Below are 21,691 nucleotides of genomic sequence, written 5' to 3' on the forward strand. Positions count from 1 at the left end.
TATATATCAAGTTTTGCCCCGCCCTGGGGTTAGAACCCCTACCCCGGGGATCATGAAATCTATAATTTTATTAGACGTTTTCTTGCTCTCTATCACTATGCATTTAGTTTTTCTTACATGTGTGTGGTTCTTGAGAACAAGATTTTTGAAAATTGGTCAATTTTTAACATTTTTTGCCCCGCCCCTAGGACCCCAGGGGTGCTGGAGTCCCGAAATTTACAATTATGTCCCCCTTGTCCCAATGATGCTTCATAGTAAATTTGAAAAGAATTGGACTGGTAGTTATCAAGAAAAATTTTAAAATGTTCAATTGTTAATGCACGATGGCCAATCAGCACTATATTCCTTGTCATTTTCAATTTTATTACATGTGTACCTAACCAGATAGTTCAGTGGGTCAACATGTGTATCTCACCAGATAGTTCAGTAGGTCAACATGTGTACCTCACCAGATAGTTCAGTAGGTCAACATGTTGACTGCTGATCTGCAGATTGTGGTTTTAGGTCTAGCAGGGCCGGGTTTTAACTTTTTCTCAATGACGATTACTGAAACTGCATTTTTTTCACTAAGTTTTCAAATTCAAAATCCTATGTTTTCAAATTCAAAATCCTATGTTTTCAAATTCGAAATCCTATTACACATATGAGTTTTCTGTGATGTGGTATTCTTCCTTAATCATGGTGGCTTTAAATCATAAAAGGCCATGAACAGGGATAAATTTTTACCTCAATGACTCCATATTTAGGAGTGTGGATACTAATCATGGCTAGATGGTCCAACATGAAGCAGATCTTGTAGTTTGTGTTGGAGGTGACCCCGAGTTCCCTCATCTTGACCTCAATCCACTTCATCCCTGTGGCAGCTGTATAATGAAGAAATATTGAGGCATAATTTGAAAACGGCAATACGCATGAAACAAATAAATTCAATTTTGATGGTAGCAATCTTTTAAATTATGAATTAATAACTCCTTCTATTGGCCAAAATCCTGTATCATCTACTCAAGAGTGCAGTACTTAAACCCTGCCTAACAGTTGTTGTGAAATATGACATCTTTACACCGTTCTGTGTCATGTGTACATACTTTGAATACTAATATTATGTCACATTACTTGGTATTCTAAATGTTGTCTAATTTAAAGGGTTTTTTTCCTGGTTCCTCCAAACATGTATGGAATAAACTACTAGAGAAAACTCGCTACCACATGTACTGTCAGTTTTCATCCCCCCTTTAGTCATAGCAACACAAACTGTAGCATTACTGCAGACGGTATTTTTCAACTATCCAAGTATGCACCAATTATCACCTATCAGTATAACTAATATAATCCTTGAGATCTGATGAAAAATTCAGCAACATACACAAGGGAATTTTGCTTGAGAGCATACATTGTTTAGTGTTTCATATAAACCACCATAGCCTCAGACGCAACAGGAACGATGATTGCCAAATATAATTGTGTTGCTGAAACCGAGGTCATACATACATGTAGATGGAAACTGACGTAACCACACATTTCATTTGATTTAAAATATCACATCGTGTCATGAATGATTTAGTATACACATAAGTGTAAGAAAGTAATAATTAAGCAAAGGTGCAACTCAAATGAAATTTTGATGATTAATTTTCTATGAAATTGACATATCAAACTGTTTACAAATCCGACACTTACGCATTGCCTTGCTTTCACATTTTTTTTAACCGGTGAAGACAATAATTCATAAATCTATATTTTCTGTTGATTTGATGGGTTAAATTTACTGCTTCAGATCCACTCTGATTCAATGAGAATATAATTATATAGTCAAACACAAATATGTTTATTTTATTTGTTCTTTTATTTTTCAATTTATTTATTGTCATGAAGTGATTGCTTTGAAGACTATATCATAATCTGATTGTATTAATAGACAATAAAGATAAATATCTATAAGATCTGATATAATATGCAATTTTTTTAGTGACAATTATGATCTATGTTTTGTTATCATAATAAAATGTCCTAACTTTAAACTCGTAATGGGAGGTAAATATAGGGATTCTATAGAAGTAGGCTTAATGAAATGCATATCCATTAAAAGTTCTCTTGTACATATTCTGAGCATAATGTTCATGTAAGTATATGGTTATAAGTGACATACACTGCATAACTGACTACGACGTCACATGACGTTCTACGACGTCACATGACGTTATGTATTGCTCACTTTGGAGGAAAACAAATTATATCAACAAAACAACTTCGGTGGAGGAAATTAAATACACTAGATAAAATAAGACAATATCAGTATGAGAATAAACAGAATTCTCTACACAATATCCTTATTGCTGTACGAATGCTATCAGTTTATCGCATAAATAATGATTCAAATATTCTAAGTGAAACAATCAAAAAAGTGCACGGGCCGTCATAATTTTCTTAAAATTACGATTGAACACGACGATTGCCGGGATGAGGACAGCAATAACATTGATGCATATTTAATTCCACATTACCTTATGAAAGAATCACTGACAAATTCCGAGGGCATACACTAAATCAATAAATGTAAATTACATTTTAAAAAATGCTAGTTCTGAGTTTCCTAGTTCTTGTTTGCATGGAAAGGACTGTAACTGGCCTTAACCTATGTGTGTAAAATCCCCCCCCCCCCCCCCCCCCCCCCCTAGTCAATTCAACAACCTGTAATACTTTCCAACATCAAAGAAAATTAGAGAAATTGTTGAGAATCAAAATCATACAGTTTATCATTTAGTCCTAATTCAAGTACATGTAGTAACCGCTCTGATTCACCAAGGTTACATGTCCTGTTACATCCATGCGTCTACGCCTTAACTGGTCACGATAAATCAGATAAACAGCATAAAATTGTTAATCTATCGGACATGATTTTCACAGAATTTTTCATCTAAAACATTTTTGAAAATCCAAATCTTCCAGTCGGTATCCCCCGTTGTAGACACGTAGCTGGATAAACTCTATTGTTATAAATCAATGTTATGCATGCAACGAGAGACTTACATAAGTTTGTGTGAAGTTAGTTTGGTTGTTGAATTGCACGGTGTCAAGTTCATGAGGGAAAAACAGAATGCACAGTGAACATTGAGTTAGATTTCACAGTGAACAGGCTTATATAGGTGTTTGATTAGACAGGTTTATATTACAGGGGGTCATACTCAATTTTGCTGGGGTTATTTGAATACTGTGTGTATTTTTAAATATTTCAGCATATTTGGTAAAATTTTGATAATATTTCACTGAATGAATTTCAATAAACTATAAAATTTAATTTTTGCACAATTAATAGATTCAACAGCATTAAACAAATTGTTTGCATCAAGGCTGCTAAAATCACTACTGGTATAGGAGCAGTAAATACAGCAGGCATATATTTGTGTATACTAACACCATATCACTATGTCGTAGTTTTCGTATGCTGACTGAAGAAACTCGTGTAGGAATGGCCTCATCAGCTCATTGGCTGTTTCAGCAACCGATCTGTGGTCTGAAATAAATGAGGATAGGGCTGAAATTATCTAAGACATGATGATTTCCTTGTGTACAACCACAATAAACAAGAGCCCCACAGGTCTTATCAGTCACCTGAGTATTTGTTATAAGTATCACTAGTCCCAAGGTCTATGAAATCTAGAGAGAAAAAAATCCTGTTTTGAATACTCATATTCAACAGAAGTGCGATTATAAGTTTTCAGAACACATCTTCCTTTTAAATGCCCTTGAAAGTGCCTATAGTGATGAACCCATGCTAGAGTTAATACCCTGGGGTTGAGAAATATGAATTTGGTTTTCATACCATATTAGCAAACAGAAAATATAATCCCTATAATAATTTTAGTTGTACCCTGGAACCAAACCCTAACCCCCCTAGGATCATGAGATTTACAATTTTGGTAAAGGACCTACTCCTTCTGAATATCTATTTAGTTTCAATTTTGTCTCAATAGCATTAACAAGGGTATTATCTAATTGTTTTACACATATACACTGTATATACAAAGTTTGGCCCTGCCCTGGGGTCAGAACCTCTACCCCGGGGATCATAAAATTTACAATTGTGGTAGAGGTCTTCCTGATCCACATCACTATCCATTTAGTTTTCTTACACATGTGTGGTTTTAAGAAAGAAAAATTTTGAAAATCAATGGTCAATTTTTGCTCCACCCCTAAGGCCCCAGGGATGCAGGAATCCAGAAATTCATAATTTAGGTCCCCATTGTTCCAAGAATGCTTCATACCAAATTGGAATTGTAGTTATCAAGAAGTTAAAAATGATCAATTGTTGACGAACGACAGACGACGCACAACGACAGACACAGATCAATTGCAATTGAGTTTACTTAAAGTTTACTAAGTTTACTCAGGTGAGCTAATAAACAGCACAGTGAAACTTCTCTAAACCGGCCGATTCTCGGACCGGAAAAAAACGGCTGGTTTGGTGGGATGGCCGGTTAACTGAGAATTTAGCATTTAGAGACATTTTATCTCAATATTCATAAAGATGGTACTGTTCCCTTTCTTCTGGTAATCTATGATCAATTATCGGCGGAGATCAAATTAGTCCGCTTGTACCTACAGGTAATTGTACATATGTAATTAACAAGAAATATTCTCATCAAAATCATCTAATTTTAAACTGAAAATCTTTAACAGGATTCCGATACATAAAGAATACACAGAGGCATATTGGAATTCCTCTTACCTGTAAAAACTCTGTAAATACATGCATCGCTTATATCATTAACAAATTTGTTTTGATGTTTTTAAAAGTACAGTAGTAAATATCAAATTTTGATTTGAATATTTCTTAGGAGTTTTAAGTCTATGGAAACCAAGAAAATTAAGTTATCTTTTAATAATTATCATTAACAGTCATACATGTAGGTTTGTTTTCTTTATCAACTACCACTTATATCCATGCGGTAGTATGGTGCAACAATATGGTGTTTGATACTGTATTCATTCAATATGTTCCTAACTGTTTCTTACATTCTGTACAGAATTTGGAAGGGTCATATGAATTAGCCAAGTGTCACTTAAAGACCGAGAAAATAAGCACCGCCTTCAAATTTACCTGGCCTGTGAACCCTTGTCAATCAGGAGAAATTGAGCTTCACATTGGATGCTAGAAACTGATGGACATTTAGTTAGTAGTCTTTGTGTATACCTTATCTATCTATCTGGTGATAGTGCAATCTTTTGATGCTTACCGCATAATCCAACTGCAGGGCTCGAAATTAACATATGTCCGTCAGTCTGTGACTGGCTAAAAGTCTGGCGGACTGACTGACATTTGTTTTAGTAAGTCTGATGGGACTGGTTAATTTTCTTAAGCATCATTTTGGAAAATATACTTAATATGAAATTTCATACACATTTGGCATGCTTCGATCTGTTTAATCAACCGGACGAATCTGATTCGTAAATATAAATTCCACATTTAAGTATTACAATATTGTCTAAGGCATAATGACTTAAATTTCATTTTAATGATATCAACAAAATATATTTGATTATTTCTGGAAAACTCTGTTGGACTGGTAATTTTTTCTGCGGACTGGTTAAAATTATACCCCATCAGTCCGGCTGGACTGGTGACATAAAAAGTTAGCTTCAAGCCCTGAACTGGAGAGGGAATTTTCTTGTAGAGATAGCCATACAATAAAAGTAGTAAATCTTGCATACAATTACATCAATTATAATAAAATATAATAGGTTATCTTTGGAATGGGTACGATTGATAATAATTATTACGGATTGTTAGAATATAATTTACACGGACATCGATTTTATGCTAAACAGATTAATTATGAGTAAATACATCATACGCTAATGAAATTTTGCTTACACTCAGTTGAAAATTTATAAGAGTAATTTTCCCTCAAAACATGGCGAAAAACGTGCACGTAACTGCAATCTAAATAAAATTAGATGTTAGATCTGCTCGCGTATTCGCATACATATGTATGCGAGTACGCGAGCGGATCTAACACCTAATTTTAAATAGATTGATGTAACTGTCAACTTATCGTCGGAGAAGTTAGCCGCCATAAGGGCTCTTTCTTGTGTATAATGGTTGGAATTGGGATCCAGAGGAAGAACGAATTCTTCATCTGGACCAGTTATCGAAGGAACTGTCGGAAAATCCCAATGTCCTTACTGTTTTTGTAGGCCATGCGTTATGAACGAGTTGCACAGACAACATTGTCGGATACCGGGTATCTGACGGAGGCAGTCAAATGGATACAAGAAAACTTAAAATAATAAATAATCTGCCTAAGTTTTCAATGGCTAACGTTCTCATTTATATAAGATAGATTTATCGAGCTTTAATTTTTACATGTTGGATTCATTAGATTTAATTATCAACGATTCAATTAACCCGCACAAGAAAAATGACTGCACAATGTCAAAAAGCTTTCATGTAAATATAAACTTCTATGGCCCAATGGTTCTTAAAAAGATTTTCTCTATATATCTGTATGTAAAACTTTGATCCCCTATTGTGGCCCCATCTTACCCCCGGGGGTCATGATTTTAACAAACTTGAACCTTCACTATGAAAGGAAGCTTTCATGTACATTTGTACTTTTCTAGCCCAGTGGTTCTTGAGAAGAAGATTTTTAAATGACCCCACCCTATTTTTGCATTTTTGTGATTATCTCCCTTTTGAAGGTGACGGCCCTTCATTTGAACAAACTTGAAAGCCCTTCACCCAAGGAAGCTTTGTGCCAAGTTTGGTTGAAATTGGCCCAGTGGTTCTGGAGAAGACGAAAATGTGCAAAGTTTACAGATGGACAGACAGACAGACAGATGATGGACAACAGGTGATCAGAAAAGCTCAATTGAGCTTTCAGCTCAGGTGAGCTAAAAAGTACCAAATGTGTTCGGAATGCAGAATTTGAAATCGAAGCCAAATCATTCATTCTCCTTTTGACCAAAGTGTTCCATTCTCAATGAGAATTGTTCATTCCCAATCTCAAAGCATTCCATTCCCGATAAGAACCATTTCATTCTCGCTGTGAACCATTCCATTCAAACCATCCAGCATTTGCTCACGAAATAAAACTGTTCATTCCCAAACCCTTCAGCGTCCACTGCTGTAGTAGTGCACATGTATTTGCTATCAAATGTTGAATACCAGCGGTTTCAATTGGATTGCAGGAATGCGGCAAATTGAGTACTGCCGACTGATTAGACCGATTAACAGATTTGATATACTTTTTCATTGATGCATTCCTTTGCGGTTAATGAGCTTGAAATGTAAAATTCATTAAGTGATTTCTTACACAATCAGCAACTGAGTTTCGTCAACTGCCTCTATTCAGATGTCCTAATTTTACAGCCTTTCTGATGGAGCATGATCCTGAATATTTTATAAAACCGTAAAATATAAAACTTAATTTCTTTCACACCTGTCCATCAAATGTTACGAAATTCAAACTTAATCTGTAATTTGCTATTCTGAAACTACAACTGCAAGTTTCAAATGAATCCTTGCAAGCATAACAGAAAAAAGTGGAAAACCAATGGGACAGACTGACAGACAGAGGGACAGACAGAGGGACGAATAGGCAACAGAGAAGAAACATATAGTCCCCTTCAGTTTTACAAACCGGAATGGGATTAATAACAGCAACTGCATATCACATTTTATTTACAAAAAGTTTATGTTCACACCACATCCCCAAGGCGTTATGATGGTTTCATAAATAATTTTGTACACATTATATTGTGAAGAATCACCTGAACATCAATGAAAATTCTATGCATTGCTGAAAAAACTGATTGCGGAAATTCTGTAGTCTTGTGAAATAGACATGATTTAAAATATGTGTTAGTTTTTGTATAATCAATCAAGACATATCTGCAATGTCCTTACCAAACAAGGTGTAATCAATGTCTAGTACCAACAGCTTTTTCCCTTCCCTGGGTTCATTCAAAACAGTGATTTCATACTCTTTGATGCGGCGGTCAATTTTGGAGAGATATTCTTCCCTAGAAAAGAAATCAATTGCCTGTTGATTTAGTGAATTTTTTGGATTCTCTGAACAAAACTGTCACTGTAGAAACGACTTCAGCTGATAATTTGAATTACCATCTTTCAACACAAAATTCAAAAGAATCGGATATTCAATCTAGGCAAACAATTACTTGAAATACAACCTTCTCCAAGATACCATAAACCAACTTTTATTCGCGGCTACTTTAATTTGTGATTCAACTGTGGTAAACTGGTTCGCGGCGAGTAATTTTTGTGATTGAGGCTTTTTCAAGCCCATGACATACATTCAAGGACTGGTTCACAACAAGAAATATTTGCGACGATGAGGTTCTTGCAAATCTCACGAAATTTTCTCACATATGAACAAAAGTTGGTTTACAGTAAATTGTAACTAACCCCAATGTTGAATCTTCCTCAAAAATAGAACATACATATTGACATCAAAGCCTACATTTCAATTCTTTGTTAACACATACAAATCTGAACCATGTATAAAAATATTAATCACAAATTTTCATCAAAAAAAATAAATCATCTCCCCTCCCCCCTCCAATAGAAAAAATAAATATCAGTCTGAATCTGAAACATTAAAGCATTCAAAATAGCACAATTTTAATTAACAATACTAAATCCATACCTATTCTCTATTGCTATCTCCTCCTCTTCGATATCAAAATCATTCACCACCTCTGGAAGGTCTTTCGGAACCTCTTTAACTTTATCCTGTGTACAAACAAACTTCAATCAACATAAAATTCAGAACCTCTTTAACTTTATCCTGTGTACAAACTTTAATCTACATTCCCTGGTGAAGCTTCCACACAAATTGGGCTCTTAAATACAGCAGACATTGAATAAGTCGAGGATTTATTTAAAAAGTAGGTCAAACTCCAAGGTCAAAAGATCAAACACCACTGTGAACAAAGTCTTACCATACAGAATCTACATACAAAATATGAAAGCCCAGCCCAAAATATTTCCGAATATATTCAAAAGGCTGTTTTCTTAAAAGTAGGTCAAACTCTAAGTTCAAGGTCACAAGGTCAAAGATCATAATATGAGATGAAAGGTCTTGCCATAAGAAATATATATACAATTTATCTACCTTAAATACTTTAGGACAAATTGTTTAGGTCAGATCTTTATTAAAAGTAGGCAAAACTTTCAGGTCAAGGTCAAAAGATCACACATTGTTGCATCACATGAAAGGTCTCTCCGTAAAGAATATATACAAAATAGGAAAGCCCTAGCTTAAATAGTTCAAGAGATATTTTTAAAGATTTTTTCTATATATCAGCATATAATAACACTTTGATTCCCTATTGTGCCCCCCACCCTACCCCTAGGGACCATGAATTACACAACCTTGGATTTACTCTATGTCAGGAAGCTTTCATGTAAATTTCCACTTGTCTGACAGAGTAGTTCTTGAAAAGAAGATTTTCAAAGATTTCTCCTTAATACTTGCATGTAAAACTTTGATCCCCTATTTTGGCCCTACTCCACCTCCGGGGACCATGATTTGAACAAACATGAATCTGTTCTGTCAGGAAGTTTTCATTAATGTAAACTTTTCTGACCCAGTGGGTTCTTGAGAAAAAGATCTTCTTCTTTTCTTTTTTATAAATTTCCTATATTCAGGAAACAGTCAAAACTATTGTCCCAAGGTAGTGTAGCAAAGACCCAGGAAACTGTTGTCAGAGGTCGTAGGCCAAGGACAAGAGTTTCACAGGTTTTCGCCACTACCAAGAGGTAATAGTTTGACTGTTTCCCTAATAGGCATGAAATTATTGTTTTATTACCTAATCTGCTAATGGGCAACAATTTCTCACGTGAATGGGAAACTGGGTCACGTGATGAACTGTTTCACCCCTGCTTATTTTGTGTACCTTTCTCTGCTGATTAAAGTCGGAAAAACAGAAGAAAAAAAATATGTAATATCAATTTATACAGTAGATTACTAGGTAATATACGTCCTTTTGAAACATACAATGTATGCAATGTGTATAAACTATTCTACCGATAAATCTATTCATCATGAAAGTACGTGTATAAGCATGCCTCCTGAATTTTCAATTCTCAGCGAAAATGTCTATTGTTAAAGCAAGCATCCTTCACTCTCACCAGTTCCTCCTCTCTGGTTCCCATCATCATTATTTTGGTGGACGGCTTTAATTTCAGATTTGTTAGGGCTACATCATCCCCTGGGGGCTTTCCTAAAAATGAAATTAGAACTGCAATATTAAATGTAGACCACAATTTCTCTTAATATCTTATCCTTCACTGAAGCATTGAATTATTTTTTTCAAAATTTCAGCATGTATGGGTGTAATTGCGTCGACGCAGACATATGAAACTCTGTCTGATGGTTTTAAAATCACTATTTTGCTTCAATTATTTGAAGATTTTCTCTATTGCAAGTCCACCTTATATTTTTTAAAAATCATTTAAGTCCCAACAACTTTCACTTGTCCCAGATCCCATACTGAAATGACTTGCACATTCTTTAAGTTTCTAAGAGTGTGGTTTAAACAGGCCACACATTTCTATGGGCGTGGCTTAATCATGTACGGAACAATTCTTGCACGAAACGGTTTGCATGGAATGCTGAATGGTCTGCACAGAATGGTGAATGGTTTGCATGGAACAATGACGGTTTGTAGTAGCTAGGGCTGAAATGATACCCCCCCCCCCCCCTTCGTGATACGATGCATATTGCAATACTTATTACACGATTCAATACTTTCAATACGATACAATTTACAGAAGAAACCAATAATAACATTGAAGAAAACTTTAATTGCCAAAATTCACAATCATAATTTTAAAAGCAAATTGTTTCCAAACTGCCAAACGGTAAGATGCCTGTTGGCTCTATGGTTTAAACTGACAAAGTTCATTATCATTTTCGTCAGATTCGATACAAACAACAGTCTGAATGCTATTCGACCCTATTTTGTCCCTCATGCAGACAAAAATAATAAGAACAGGCCCAGCCTGATGTATTTTACTGAACTTTTTTGTAAATAAACGTATCAAACAGAAAATCGAGGCAATGAATCGAACGTTGAATCAAGCGTTTATATTGAACAGTATTGATATTTTGGTGAATCATTTCGGCCCTAGAAGTAGCATGCTTTAGTATGTACAATAACATGAAGCAGCACTTGTTCTGATGGTTGTTAAAACTTAGAGACCATTAATAGTAGATATAATTACCCCTAAAGAACCTTTAATATGGTAAATATTTTAACCGAGTCTCAATAATTAATATTTAACAGAGCCTCGATAATTTCTTTTTCCCAACCTTTAGTGGAGTCTTTTATTATTATATTAGAACTTTCAAGCTTATATTCTTCTTGTTCAATAGTAGAAGGCTTAAGTGTTAAAAAATTGTACAGGACCCAATATATAATATAGGGACCCAGTGTGTATTTACCAACACCCAGGACTATCGATTACAAAGGTTGGGCAAGCAAAAATCAATGCTGTGTTAGCCCATCGGTGTTTCCGGGAGTGCTTCTTTTGCAATCGCTGCTTGCTCTGTCCTCAATTTTGCATTCTTAATTACGATTTGAGATTGATCAATGCTCATCATCTTTACCTTTTTCTCTTCACTTAACATTAGCTTAACAGAACAACATGACTGTTGTACTTTGATGAAGAGAAAAGTCTCATTCGTTACAAGTACTGTAAAAAGTATCAAAATATTTCAAAATTCAGAGGTCTTAGGAAAATTTATAACTTTCTAAAACTTGAAGATTGTTCACATTACATGTAGATAGACATGTATGAAAGGGCATGTAAACTTAATCATTCACGACTTGAGCTATTAATTTCGGCCGAGATTCAGCTCAGCTGGATATTTGGACGGACACCTTCACCAGTGTAGGCATCAGTCCAAATATCCAGCCGAGAAAAATCTTAACCACTGCGATGGTCTAGAGGTAGAGTGTTTGCCCCTGTTGCGGAAGGTCGGGGTTTCGAATCCCAGTCGCGACAGACCTAAGTCGTTAAAACAGACAGTGACAGTTCCTTCACCAAATGCTCAACCACAGGTGTGAATGTCACAGGTCCTCGAAGATGACCTTAAAAACAGATGTCCCGTGTCACAGTAGGTGTGGCTTGCTAAAGAACCCTCACTGCTCAATGGCCGTAAGCGCCGAGTATAGCCTAAATTTGAAGCCCTTCATCAGTCTTGGGTAACATCTCCACAGGAGTGAAAATTCTTGAGAGGGACATTAAACAAGATGCAATCAATCAATCAACTTAGCCGAGATCACAATTGGCCAGAAGTTATCAAAAAACTTGTTTAATAACAAAGATATGAAACTGACCATTAATATGTTTCCATGCCTACATTTTGTAAGACCTTTGTTATATTATTGTCAACAGTTCATAGACTACAGGTAAGTGATGATCTTGGGCTAGTAACTTCGTTTGTAATTGCCACTAGAAACTAGGCCTAGTTTAAGTAGTTAGTTGTTTGGGTGTTTTTTCTTTCTCTCTCTCTCTCTCTCTCTCTCTATTTCACCCTTGTAAAATTAGGCCTATAACATTATCTGAATATTTTACTGTTTGATTTGCATTACAAAATAACAGAATAGTCGTTGTCAAAAAAAATGTGTGGGAGCAACCCCAACCCCTTCCTACAGTTGTCCTAATTCTACGTGCCTGGAAAACATTAGGATCTAGAGCTAAGACCGAACCTTTGAATTTTAGCCCGAGTAATTTCTGTCTTTCTGGAAGTACGCCGGTTGCATCTTGGATTGCTTTCTTCAAATCTGTAACGGTGCCATCTTTCTCTATGATAAGTTTATACTCTTCACCACTCCATTTGACCACGACAGTGTGGTCAGAGGGCTCTCCGGCCATCCTTTTTTTTCCTTCAAAATAGTTTCGTTCGAAACGAAGTTTTTATTAGTTAAATCGCTCACAGTTAAGTCGACTCGTCCGTGAATAAGAGAATCGTCCCATGGAATGAGTTTGCTAAACCTATAGGCCTGGCTGCGTTGGTCGCCTGAAACTGTACGACCCGTATCATAGCCTTTGAAAACCTCAACAAGAGGCCCACAGGCCTTATCGGTCACCGGAGTACTATTAAAAGTATCAGGGCTATGAAATCTAGAAAAAAAGTTCCTGGACACGGTTGATTACGGCTTAGTTACTCTCTCCATGGTTGATTACCCTTCGTTCCTCTCTCCATGATGGATTGATTGATGTTTTTCCGCCACACTCAACAATTTTTCAGTTATCTGGTGGCGCCCAGTTTTTATTGGTGGAAGAGAGAACCCAAATACAATGTGCCTGGGAAGAGACCACCGACCTTCCGAAAGTTAACTCCGGAGAGACGAACGAAGCGCAATCAACCGTGGGTTTCCGACGATGCTGTTCTGAATATCTAAGCTAAATTCTAATAATCAGCAACAGTACTATAAAGCAAGGTGCGTTCTTAAAACTTCAATTTATGTCCTCAAAAGTGCATACAATGGCGAAAGGCTTTACATGATATATATGTTTAACATTAAAAGAGTATGATCCATTATAGAGTCAAAACCCTGTAGTTGCGAAATTCACCATTTTTTTTAAATTTATTTATTATTATTATTATTTTGATACATCCTTTTCTGCTATTCCTAAATATGCATTTAGATTATATACTGTAGGCCTATCAGCAAACTTAAAGAAGTCCTTCAAATCATTATAATTAATAATTTTGACACTACCCAGAAACCAAACCTTTACCCCCCATGACCATGAAATTTACAATTTTGGTAAAGTACTACCTACTCCTTCTAAATATCCATTTCCTTTCAATTTAGGGTCTAGTATCAGTAACGTTAAAGCAGGTGAAAGGTGAATATAACGAACAGTGATCAATCTCATAAATCCTATAAGCAATACAAAATGAAGAGTTGGGCAAACATGGTCCCGTGGATATACTAGAGGTGGGATCAGGTGTCTAAGAGGAGTAAGTATCCCCTGTCGACCGGTCACACCCGCCGTGAGCTCTATATCTTGATCAGGTAAACGAAGTAGTCAAAATCAGTGTGTCAAGAACGGTCTCCATGGAGTAACAATCGGCATGAAACAAGTCAGACAGCATCATGTATATGTTTTGCACATATAGGCCTACACTACACTGTAAATGTATATATACCAAGTTTGGCCCCACCCTGGAATCAGAACCTCTACCCCGGGATCCTGAAAATCACAATTTTGGTAGAAGTCTTCCTGCGCTTTCTCAATAGGCGTTTATTTATTGTTTTTAAGATATGCAGTTGTAGAGAAGAAGACATTTTGAAAAGTGATAAATTTTTTGTAATTTTTACCCCAACCCTAAGGGCCCAGGGGTCCATGAATTTACAATTTATGTCCCCCTCGTCCAAAAGATGCTTCATACCAAATTTGAAAGGAATTGGAATGCTAATTATTAAGAAGTTAAAATTTTCTATTGTTCACACATATTATAATACAATTAATATTATAGCTTTCATGAGTAATCTAAAAACAACAAAAAACAAAAAAACAACAACAACAACAACCCCAAAAAAAACAACAACAAGAGTTTAGACTGATAAATAACAGATACCTAGAAACAAAAGCACGATGAAACCATATGATAATATAAATATATATATACTAGAGTAAATAACATTGTTTTAAAAAAAAAGAAGGAGACAAAGTGGATTGAATTGACTTCACATGTCTGAAAATTCCTGACAAGCAAAAACAAACCAAGATTTAAAACAAGAGGCCCAAGAACCTAGAATCGCTCTTCTGATAAATTGTACAACCCCACCATTTCTATTCTTAGCCTCTTAGTATTCTAAATCTTTAGTTAAATCCTAAGAATTCAAAAAAAGTAGGTCAATGTGACCTACTTTTTGGTTTACACATTTTGAGAACCCAAGAAATATCAACTGACAAAGTTTGATGATTTTAAGCCAATTAGTATCTGAATATTGAAATATAGCTGTCAAATTCCAATCGTAGGTCATGGTGACCTACTTTTTGGTCAGCGAACTCCGAACATGCAAGACCCATCAACTGACAAAGTTTGATGACTGTAGGTCAAATAGTATCTGAAATATATAAATATAGCCGTCAAATTCCAAAAGTAGGTCAAGGTGACCTACTTTTTCGTCAACACCCTTCAAACATGCAAGACCCAACAACTGACAAAGTTTGATGACTGTAGGTCAAATAGTATCTGAATTATATAAATATAGGCGTCCAATTCCAAAAGTAGGTCAAGTTGACCTACTTTTTGGTCGACACCCTTTGAACATGCAAGATGCATCAACTGACAAAGTTTGATGACTGTAGATCAAATAGTATCTGAAAAAAAATATATAAATATAGCCGTCCAATTCCAAAAGTAGGTCAAGTTGACCTACTTTTTGGTCGAAACCCTTCGAACATGCAAGACCCAACAACTGACAAAGTTTGATGACTGTAGGTCAAATAGTATCTGAAATATATAAATATAGCCGTCCAATTCCAAAAGTAGGTCAAGGTGACCTACTTTTTGGTCGACACACTCCGTAGACTCAAGATGCATCAACTGTCAAAGTTTGATGATTGTAGGTCAATTAGTGACTGAAATATATAAATATAACTGTCAAATGCCAAAAGTAGGTCACAGTGACCTACTTTTTGGTCGATACACTCCGAAGACTCAAGATGCATCAACTGACAAAGTTTGATGATTGTAGGTCAAATAGTGTCTGAAATATAGTAATTTAGCTGTCAAATACCAAAAGTAGGTCACGGTGACCTACTTTTTGGTCGACACAAACCGAAGACTGAAGACGCATCAACTGACAAAGTTTTATGATCCTAGGTTTTACAGTGCCCAAAATATGCATCTAAAATTGAAAATGTGAAATTTGAATATCTGCAAAATTCAAAAAGTAGGTCACTGTGACCTACTTTTTTTATAAATATGTTTCAAGGCCTCAAGATGCATCAACTTACAAGATTTGATGATTCTAAACCTCTCGGTATTTGAAATAACAACTTAAAATATATCTATAAATGATAAGCCATAAAATTCAGAAAGTAGGTCACGGTGACCTATTTTTCAGTTGACGCATTTCAAGGTCCCATGATCCACCAACTGACAAGTTTTGATGATCATAGGCTTCAAAGTGTCCAAGATATGCATCAAAATTAATTTTAAAATAAATACCTGCTAAATTCAAAAAGTAGGTCACCGTGACCTACTTTTGAGACAACTTGACACAAGGTCCTAAGATGCATCAACTGTCAAAATTTGATGATCCTAGTCCTTATAATGACTAAAATATCAAAGATTTAAGGAAATATAAATTTAGGTCAACTTTGAAGTGACCTTGAGACCACGCCCTTTGCCCCAGGGTAATGCCTTGAACAATTTTCAATCTACAACATATCCTCATCCTTATGTGTAAGTTTGGTGATAATCTGCCCTGTGGTTCTTGAGAAGAAGATTTTTTAGCAACCACTACTTTTGTTTGTATTTTCCTGATTATATCCCCTTGTTAAAGGGTCACATCCCTCTATTTAGTATGTATGAAAGCCCTTGGGCCAATGATACCCTGTAACAAATTTCAAAAAAAAATTGGCCAAGGGGTTCTTGAGTTATAGCCCTTTTTCTAAAAAGTTTACGCACACCGCACACCGCACAAATGGCCATAGCATTAGCTCTTTGAGCCTTCGGCTCAGAAGAGCTAAAAAGGAAAAAAGCTCCAAATCCTAAATCGTTGAGAGAGAGAGAGAGAGAGAGAGAGAGAGAGAGAGAGAGAGAGAGAGATTGGTACTGAAATTCAATTCATTGAAATTGAAAAAAGGGGACAGCCTTGCTATAGATCAAACTTTGCTTATTAATATACCCAACTTTGCATGTAATGATAACAGAAAAAGTACATTGTCGGTTGCACGTATTATAAATATCATTCTCACACTCAAATGGAGTACATGCTCAAAATTTCTCGAGTATATTTCAAAGCTTGCCCCAAGTTGTACTCAAAATAAATATGGCTGAGTTTGAGTATGAGTACGGTAAAAGTTTTATACCCTCCAGGCCTGATCTAAAGATGCCGAGGACTGCGAAAAATCACATACGGGAAACATAAATATAGTATATGACAAATAAGAATTTTGTACAATCATATAATTTGTCAGTAATTGCACATATTTTCTACAAAAATTCCTTAACAATCAATTTCAAACTTCATGATTTCTTTGTAAATAAATCCTTCAGTGGTGATTTAGAAAATATCAATTAACACACAATGTGAAAAAAAAATCTCATTCTATAGTACGATATCTAACTACGAGGACAAAAAACAAGAGGCCCATGGCCCACATCGCTCACCTGAGTCACCTTGATCCATATTTAAAGATTTTCCCTATATTTTCGCATGTAAAACTTTTATCCCTATTGTGGCCCAACCTACCCCCGTGGGTCATGATTTTTACAAACTTGAATCTGCACAATACCAGGAAGCTTTCATGTGAATTTGTACTTTCCTAGCCCAGTGGTTCTTGAGAAGAAGATTTTTAAAGATTTTCCTTATATTTTTATATAAAATTTAATCCCCTATGGTGGCCCCATCCTACCCCCGGGAGTCATGATTTTAATAATCTTGAATCCGCACTATGTTAGGAAGCTTTCATGTAAATGTCAGCTCTTCTGGTCGAGTGGTTCTGGAGAAGGAGATTTTTAAATGACCCCACCCTATTTTGTATTTTTGTGATTATCTCCCCTCTGAAGGACGTATGGCCCTTCATTTGCACAAACTTGAATCCGCTTCACCCAAGGATGCTTTTTGTCAAGTTCGGTTGAAATTGGCCAAGTGGTTGTGGAGAAGGAGTCGAACATGTTAAAAGTTTACAGACGGACAGACAGACGACGGACAACAGGTAATCGGAAAGACGAACTAGAAATACGACCATATTTGTGTCTTCCGTTTCACAGGAATCTGCGTTCTAATCTTACAAAACTAAGAATATGTGCGCATCAGTTGTATATAGAAACGGGTAGATATTGTAACCCTGTCATTCCAAGAGAAAAAAAGATTTTGCCATTTTGAAGATGAAAACTGTTTTATTTGATTGCCCTTTATACACACATATAAAAATATCATATGACTCAGATTATCCTGTATCTTGTTCAAGGGATTCTCTCAAAAATGTATCTACAACAGAAATTTGTTTATATATCAGAGAATCTTTATACCTTAGAAACAACGGATTGTTACAATTATAATACCGTGTAACACAATCTATGTAAAGGAATGAATATAAGCCCCAAACTGTCCATTCTGTGAGAGAAAGAACTGGTCGAGGCCCGTAGGGACAGTTTGAGGTTTATATCCTACTTAAAAATTACATCTTTTGTTCTAAGAATGGACAGTCTCAGGTAAACCCATTGACAATGATAATTATGAATAAAGCTATTTTTGAATAGTCTGACAATATAACCAGTCTTGCGTAGAATTATGTTTCTTTTGTTCACTTATTGGACAGTGTCAGGTAAGTAGTCTTGTACTGCAGGTTTTATATTCACTCACTCTGTAGTACTGAGCCATATCAACATGTCGTCCTCGGATGGGGAGAGCATTTTCATTCCACAATCAAAATTTAAGGATTTTAGTGAAAGTACTGCGAATATTATATCTTAATGAGTTTTATTTTCTGGATATGGAGGGTGAGAAAGTTACCGAGCCAAATTTTGATCTGAAAAACATTGTGTTTTCGAATATTTGGATAAGGAAATAATTAATGCCAGCCAAAAGAACCCAATACGCCCATCTCGTGAAATGAAATTATATATGAAAGCGGAAATAATAATTCAGAATTAGGATATGCTAATAAAGAAAAGATAAGAAAAAGCGTTGTAAAGAAGTTTCGGAATGTGCTTCTGGATCCAGCGGAATTCAAATACAGCATGGGAATATGTCCTTCAAATTTAAGTTTTGATGCGATATAATAATGGCCAATGGAATTAAAAGATTGTGAATCTTAAAGTTGAAGCAGAGAATTCTTCTAAGGAGAAATATCGTTTTTTAAGTGTTTCAGTGAATTTTCCTATATCAGTGTTGATTGTCACTTGTAGGGAATTTAAAATTAAATTTGTATCTCTTTGACAAACGCATTGCCTTTCTCTTACTTTCAGCCTACCTGTAGACGTCTAATAAAGTTATTGGGTTTACCTGGCACTGTCCAATAAGTTGACAATTACTGTCCATTATTTTTAAGAACGGACAGTAATTGTCCATTCTTAAAAATAATGGACAGCAATTGTCAACTTATTGGACACCCACAGGTAACCTTTTCACTACAAGTGGACTTTCTCCTATATAAAAGCCTAAAAAGACAGAGGATTGTGTAACAAAAGTGTTTTAAATGTATTTTATACTACACATGCAGCTTACAACACTTACATGTGCTGAATTGATAGATAGATGGAATACCCGAAACTGAGATAGAGTTATCGTTCTTTGAGCACTTTCATGAGGTCAACACTAGAGTTGCACTGTATTTACCCGCCATAATTAAACGTTAACTTCTGCAAAACTTATTGATAAGTTTGATGATTTTCCCGTACGTTTATGAATTGTCATTACCGTATGTTTTTAAATGTTGGATTTGTGTTGAAAGCACAATTTGAAGTCGAGGTTTCATAGAGAGATGTTTTTAAAAAATCATATTTATATTTTCTTTTAAAAGCTATCCAACAGAGGAATAACATATTCGTCATTTCCGTACGGAATAAATGTGACATCTTAATCTGAATTTTTTCTATATATAACCACTTACAGACTGTTAAGAGGTAGCATATTGAAATTATAGATTTACCCCGATTTTTCTATTTTGAACTATTAGATCTAGGCCTATGCACATTTATAATAATTCAGGCCCAATGGTTAAGATTACAGTACTTGTCTGCATATATATATATATATATATATATATATATATATATATATATATAAAGAAATAGAATAAACAGTACACAAAGTTAAAATTTTAACGCAAGCGCTTTCATTTTATAATCCTCAGGCGCTACATTTTAAGATAGCACAAAACTAATATTTTATACCGGACACTGTGACTTTTTAAAAACACAATTTGGATATATATATATATATATATATTGGATTTTAGTGCATTATATATATCTTTGTATTTGTGTGGGCTTACTATTCTGATTCATTGTCAGAATAAGATTATTCTTATAGTCTTAGCTTTAAATAGAATTTAAATGCTTTGTATAGTGACACACGATTGTTTTCAAGCTGACAATATGAATAGAAGTGAAAGGTCAGAGGCATTTAAACAAAGGACATTTAAAAAGTGAAAACTAGTTTGAACACCCCCGCTTTTAAATTCATTTGAACCATCCAATAATACTGCATTGTTTAACAGATTGTTTTTTATTCAAATGACCAATGACAATCTAATTTTCATAAGCACGGAATATTCTGTAAATCGAAATCAAAAATAAGATTTTTCTATATTAAGATTTTTTTTTAGTAAATTCACTTCAAGTTCATGAATTAATCAATATGATTGGTTGACCAAATGGTTCTAAATAAGTATATATATCTAAAAGATACTTTTAGCGGTAGAAATACATAATTATGATTGCAGGTCTCATCATACAACTTATTTTGGGTATGTACTAGTTAGATATATTTGCATTATCAGTGGGTATTTTTCTTTTCTTTTCTTTGATGTATACAGCTTTTAATTCATATGCTGAAAACGAAATATAGTTTTCGTTCATTGATTCAATCTCCCCCCCCCCCCCCCCCCCTTCAAAGTACCTTAAATAATAATAATGAATGTCTGAGAGTTTATTCAAACAAATGTTGTGATCGAGATAGTATGCACACATGTAACATTGATTTTCCTGCTTTAGTTTCTAAATGAAGAGTGTTTTACGCAGTAATACTTAATCATCTGACAAGTGCCACTATAAAAAAAAATCCTATTCCAAGAGTATATCCAGCAACGAAACAATACATTTTGTTTATAACATTTTCTTCGGGTTTTCTTTTACCTCTTTTAGCATTCCCTTTACTGATGTTCAAAACAATATAGCACAAAGAATATAGTACCTTAAGAAAAATACCAAATACAAATGTATATAAAAACCATTATATAAATTTCATTATCATCATTATTACACAAAAATGGATGTGATCCTATTTATCACGGATGAATATTCCGGCAATTCACTAGTTCCTGTTATTCTATCCCCACACTGTGAAGGTATCGCTTTTGAAATTTTCACAATGTGAAAACAACAGCTGTGAAAATATCATATTTAGTAATGGATAAATTACAGTATGTCGCTCTTGATAATGTAATAACAACATATACATGTATTTAAATATAACAAAATGTTTGCCCAGTTTTGCTTTTTTGTTGTTGGTATACTGAATATCAGCAATTACCTAATTATTATTATTTTATTATTATACATTTATATATCGCTTTATATAATTAAGACAATTACCTGATATATTATTATATAATAATGTACCCAAAAGCGAAAAGCGCTTTACATGTAACACAATAAAAACAAACTAAACCAAAGAATAATAAATACATAGAAAAAGGCATAAAATAATACTAAAACTGAGGTGTTTTTGTTTTTAGAATAAT

At 34.8% G+C, this 21,691-nt stretch overlaps 1 protein-coding gene across 8 annotated transcripts in view; it reads right to left on the reverse strand.

Annotated features, from left to right (window-relative positions):
• The window catches only part of LOC125659806 (ubiquitin-like domain-containing CTD phosphatase 1), a 38,815-nt gene extending 25,809 nt beyond the window's left edge, over positions 1-13,006 (reverse strand). For 4 of the 8 annotated variants that reach the window (XR_007364224.2, XR_007364227.2, XM_048891589.2 and 1 more), the window contains exons 1-6: positions 12,739-12,978; positions 10,154-10,245; positions 8,667-8,752; positions 7,907-8,022; positions 3,413-3,511; positions 727-863 (exon numbers count right to left, since the gene is read on the reverse strand). Coding sequence is in view for 5 of the 8 variants with exons in the window: in XM_048891589.2 (XP_048747546.2) it covers positions 727-863; positions 3,413-3,511; positions 7,907-8,022; positions 8,667-8,752; positions 10,154-10,245; positions 12,739-12,904 (696 nt within the window). In the remaining 3 variants the exon portion in view is untranslated. Of the gene's footprint in view, positions 1-726; positions 864-3,412; positions 3,512-7,906; positions 8,023-8,666; positions 8,753-10,153; positions 10,246-12,738 lie in introns of all 8 variants that reach the window. The other 4 variants (XR_007364225.2, XM_048891591.2, XM_048891588.2 and 1 more) reach the window with 2 other exon arrangements.
• Between the last annotated feature and the right edge of the window lie 8,685 nt (positions 13,007-21,691).

This window comes from Ostrea edulis, chromosome 9 (assembly GCF_947568905.1).
Source record: "Ostrea edulis chromosome 9, xbOstEdul1.1, whole genome shotgun sequence".
NCBI lineage: Eukaryota > Metazoa > Mollusca > Bivalvia > Ostreida > Ostreidae > Ostrea > Ostrea edulis.